Source organism: Ciona intestinalis, unplaced genomic scaffold (assembly GCF_000224145.3).
Source record: "Ciona intestinalis unplaced genomic scaffold, KH HT000130.2, whole genome shotgun sequence".
Classification (NCBI taxonomy): Eukaryota; Metazoa; Chordata; class Ascidiacea; order Phlebobranchia; family Cionidae; genus Ciona; species Ciona intestinalis.
The window spans coordinates 58,503-63,362 of record NW_004190452.2 but is presented as its reverse complement, the minus strand read 5'-3'; the positions used below and the strand labels follow the sequence as shown (position 1 = coordinate 63,362).

Here is a 4,860-nt window from a genome sequence, read left to right as displayed (position 1 = left end):
GTGGAGCACCACCCCCTCCACCACCACCGGGTGGACCACCACCCCCTCCCCCGCCACCGGGTGGAGCACCACCCCCTCCACCATCACCAGGTGGTGCTGTAACTCCCTTCAAACCAATGAAACCCCTCTACTGGATAAGATTAAACCAAAGTCATTCAAACCAGACCATCGAGCAGAAAAAGTAATTCTTTTAATTATTATTTACTCAACTCATTGTTAAAATTAATACCATCATGCCAATTTATGACACAGGACATTGTGGGAAAATGTGGAGGTTGTGAAACTGGATGAGGTGGATCTTGTTAATCTATTCGCAAAAACTTCTTCAACAAAGCAAAAGAAACCTTTGAACACAACAATAGGGCAGAAAAAGAAAAAGGTTTTATTACTTTGAATATTTTGGAAGATAAAATATATGTAACTTATTTATTCCCGCATGGCGTGGCAATGGTAGTCGTTACAACACGGGTGTTCTGTTTCATACACCTCGTGCCCGCTTACGATTTACCACGTATGTAACTTTGTGGGTGATATTTTATTGTCCGGCTGATAATTTGGACAACCCATTACTAACCAATAGGTTGGAGCAATTGCTGTTAAAATAAAACTCGCACCAAAGATGTAGCACCGAGCTTTGAACCCAGGAACTTTCGTTAAAAAGGTGTTCGCCTTAACCAGTATGTTTTGTCTTACAACAAACTACAATTCAATACTTTGCCAGAATTTTGAATTTTATTAATTCAAAATTTTCAATCTTTTAGATTTATATTTGTTTACGTTTTTTAGAAAGAAAAGTTTGGAAAAGTTTTGGATTTAAAACGCTCGCAAGCAGTTGGAATATTCATATCCAGTCTTCACATTGATGTCGATGATATTCAGAACGGTAAAATACTTCAGCTGTTCTTAACCTTCCACATCTTGATTCACTCCACCTGGTTAAACCCGTAAAATATTTAAACAATAAAATATATTTATAATTTTTCCACAATTTCGCACGTTAGGTGCACAAACATAAGTTGGAATCACTTTTTATTTATGTTTTAATTACAGTAGCTAAGATCGTAATAATAAACCGATTTGTTATTAGACCTAATTGATTTTTAATTAATATGGTTTGTTTTTTTTACCAATGTGGAGTTTAAAGTATAATATATATAGTTAAAAAAACTTGAAAATATATATATTTATAGTACGGTAGGGTAAGATGGGACGCCTTTAGCTGTTAGCACATCAAATCCAAATATCCTGATCGTGTTTTAAGCAATTAACAACGGGAGTCGTCAGGATACGGTTTTATAATTCTTTGAATTTTTTTTGTTTACCACCAAATAAGACAAGAAAATAGAGCGAAAAAGGTGTCCCATCTTCTTCCACCTTACTTTTTTAGATGTTATTTTTTTTAAAGTTCAATTTATATTTTAATTAATATTTATTATGTTCCAGCCATCTTAACTTTAGACACAAGCATTGTTGACGTGGAGATCATGGAAGCAATATGGGAGATTGTGGGTTTTTAGTTTATTAACATCAACTTTTTAATGATGGTAGTTATAACACGGGTGTTCTGTTTCATACACCTTATGCCCGCTTACAAGTTACCACATATGTAACCTATTTATCCTCGCATGGTAGGGCAACGACAGTCGTTATAACACGGCTGTTCTGTTTCATACACCTCGTGCCCGCTTAGAAGTTACCACGTATGTAACTTTGTCAGGGGCAGCTCAAAAAAGCTGCCGTCTTTTACTTTATGGAAGCTTGATGGTAGCTTTAGCTTTAAGTTTCTATTAATTACAATGCTCACATACTTCACAAACACCTACGTTATAAACCTTATTCTACATTTACATCTGCTTTAGTTACTGGATTATTTTTTATCATATTTTCAGCGCCCACAGTTGGGTGAAATGGAAAAGATAGAACACTTTGTTGGAACCCAAAAGAAAGTTGATGAAGATCAACGACTTTCACTTGATCGACCTGAGGAGTAAGTTGGCCCGCCATGCTAGGATCAATAAGCTACATTCAGTCATTCATATAAAAAATCGAAAAATCTCTTTCTTTTGAATTAAAACATGAATTACTCCGATTTACTTTCAACAGATTTCTATACAAACTGTGGCAAATACCCGACCTTTCCCACCGTTTGTTTTGCATCACCTTCATGTCAAGGTTCGACCAAGACGTCAGCCACGTCACACAGACTATAGCCCTCATTAATGACGTTTGCAAGGTATGGAAACTATGTTTAAAAAAGGTTTTTCTTTTAAAACATTTTAAGGTTTAGGAGGGAATATGGCTTGCTTAGGGATGCTGCTACCAAATGCTCAGCAGCACCCTTTAGTGGACAGAAGGTGTATGAAACAGAACACCCGTGTTATAACGACTGCCGTTGCCCCGCCATGCGAGGATAAACAAGTTACATACGTGATAACTTGTAAGCGGGCACGGGGTGTATGAAACAGAACACCCGTGTTATAACGACTGCCGTTGCCCCGCCATGCGAGGATAAACAAGTTACATACGTGATAACTTGTAAGCGGGCACGGGGTGTATGAAACAGAACACCCGTGTTATAACGACTGCCGTTGCCCCGCCATGCGAGGATAAACAAGTTACATACGTGATAACTTGTAAGCGGGCACGGGGTGTATGAAACAGAACACCCGTGTTATAACGACTGCCGTTGCCCCACCATGCGAGGATAAACAAGTTACATTTATTCATTTTTACATGTTTAGCAGTAAAATTAATGATAATAACCAACTACGTGCACATTAAGAACGTTGTAAAATAGATTGTTAATTCAAGCTGTTGATTTCTATGTAGACATTACGTGGAGACGTCGTGAAAAAGTTGCTGAGTATTATTTTAAGTGTTGGCAACTATTTGAACGGGGGTAAGTATATTACATGATTTGTACTGGAACCATAGTGGTTGCCTCGTAACTGTGGGGTACAGGGTTTAAGACTTGATGCTGCTACCAATGTGGGCAAGGTGTATGAAACAGAACACCCGTGTTATAACGACTGTCGTTGCCCCGCCATGCGAGGATAAATAAGTTACATTCAGTCATTTATATAAAAAGGGCAAAAATCTCTTTCTTTTACATGAAATAAACCATTAAACTGACACGTAAACCAATCGCGTGCGTTCGCCTGCTATATAACCTCCCCTGTTGTATAGCTATTCCCCTGCCATCTATTCAACGTTCCCCATCAATAGTTAGAAACACAATACGATACTCTGCTGTAGTTTTAACCATTCTTATATAAAGTAAACAACCTCCCAAACCACGGGTGGCGACGCACATACTGCTTTCGTTAAAAAAATATTTTTTATCTAAACAGAATAATCGACCTTAGCGCATATTAAATGTCTCTTCAATAAAACATCTCCTATCAATCTTCTGCATAACAATGACGAATATCTGCATTGCTGCTACACTGAGTGACGTTTCGTTTCGCTTTTTCGCGATTGTCGCTTTATTTTTATAAGACTTATATTATTTACTCTGACGCGTAATTTTGTTTTCTTTTGGCATCATATTATAGTTAGGCTGATAATTTTTCTTTTGAGAGTTTATATTAATAATAATAATAGTAATAGCTCTTATTTGGGTATTTGAATAAATTGCAAATAACGAAAAGACGGATGTAGCGACAAAACGACAGTCGTTAAACGCTTACTAAAAACGTTTACATTTAATTTGAAGAAAATAATCGTGGACGCTACACCTAGCGGACAACCAACGAGCCGTTTATGTTTAATTATTATCAAGTTAAACTTCTAAATGAACTAAAGTATGCATTAGGCTCGGGTGCAACTGCTTATAACGGACGACCTCTTCCCCACTTTTTATCTGTATGGTGTGTTATCTGTTTTGCTGCTAATTCCCCTATCTCCGCTGTTTAAATATTATGATCTTCGCTATCGTATTCGAAGAGATAAATTAATTATGTCATGAAGACATTATATACCAGTATGTTTTATTTTACCCTCGATTTTATTTCATCACATCACAGAAAAAAACAATTACCCACAAAGCCACAAAGTTACATACATGATAACTTGTACGCTGGCACGAGGTGTATGAAACAGAACACCCGTGTCATAACGACTGTCGTTGCACCGCCATGCGAGGATAAATAAGTTACATACGTTACATTGATTATATTTCATCCAATCACATTGCAGGTAACGTATCACGTGGACAAGCACGTGGTTTCGATCTCGAAATTCTCGGAAAGTTAAAAGACGTCAAGTCTAACGTTGGTGGGGTGACGTTACTTTCCTATATTGTCTCGTTGTATATTCGACATTTTAAACAAGTATGTTGTTGGATTGCTGCTGTTTGTATTTATTATCACATGAGTTGTATTATAAGCGAGTAATTGCCTCCTGACTAGAGTATTTGGGTTCGAGGCTTGACACTGCTACCATTTCTGAAACAATATATGCAGAAAAAAATCACGTGGTGTATATATAACAGAACACTCGTGTTATAACGGTTGTGGTTGCCCCGCCATGCGAGGATAAATAAGTTACATACGTGGTAACTTGTAAGCTGGCACGAGGTGTACGAAGCCACCACCTTTGGCGCGCAATAAACACTTGTGTTATAACTCGACAACCACACGCGAATAAGTAACGGTTATATTCCAGGACAACGACTTAGAAACATGGAAGGCTCCAGTGCCCGACACTTTATCATTGATGAGGGCTTCCCAAGTTAAATACGAAGACATTTGTGGCGAAATAACCAAACTAAAGACAAAACTTAACGGTAAAATATCGCATTTAAATATTACAATTTCAGGTTTTTTGAAAAATTATTAAAATTTCACTTTTTTTAAGTAT

At 37.3% G+C, this 4,860-nt stretch overlaps 1 protein-coding gene across 1 annotated transcript in view; it reads left to right on the top strand.

Annotated features, from left to right (window-relative positions):
- LOC100186202 (formin-like) overlaps positions 1-4,860 on the top strand; it is a 13,030-nt gene that overhangs the window by 240 nt on the left and 7,930 nt on the right. The window contains exons 2-10 of the mRNA XM_026838948.1: positions 7-181; positions 253-379; positions 787-883; positions 1,444-1,505; positions 1,890-1,987; positions 2,104-2,233; positions 2,830-2,899; positions 4,198-4,331; positions 4,666-4,786. Coding sequence (XP_026694749.1) covers positions 7-181; positions 253-379; positions 787-883; positions 1,444-1,505; positions 1,890-1,987; positions 2,104-2,233; positions 2,830-2,899; positions 4,198-4,331; positions 4,666-4,786 — 1,014 coding nt within the window. The remainder of the gene's footprint in view (positions 1-6; positions 182-252; positions 380-786; positions 884-1,443; positions 1,506-1,889; positions 1,988-2,103; positions 2,234-2,829; positions 2,900-4,197; positions 4,332-4,665; positions 4,787-4,860) is intronic.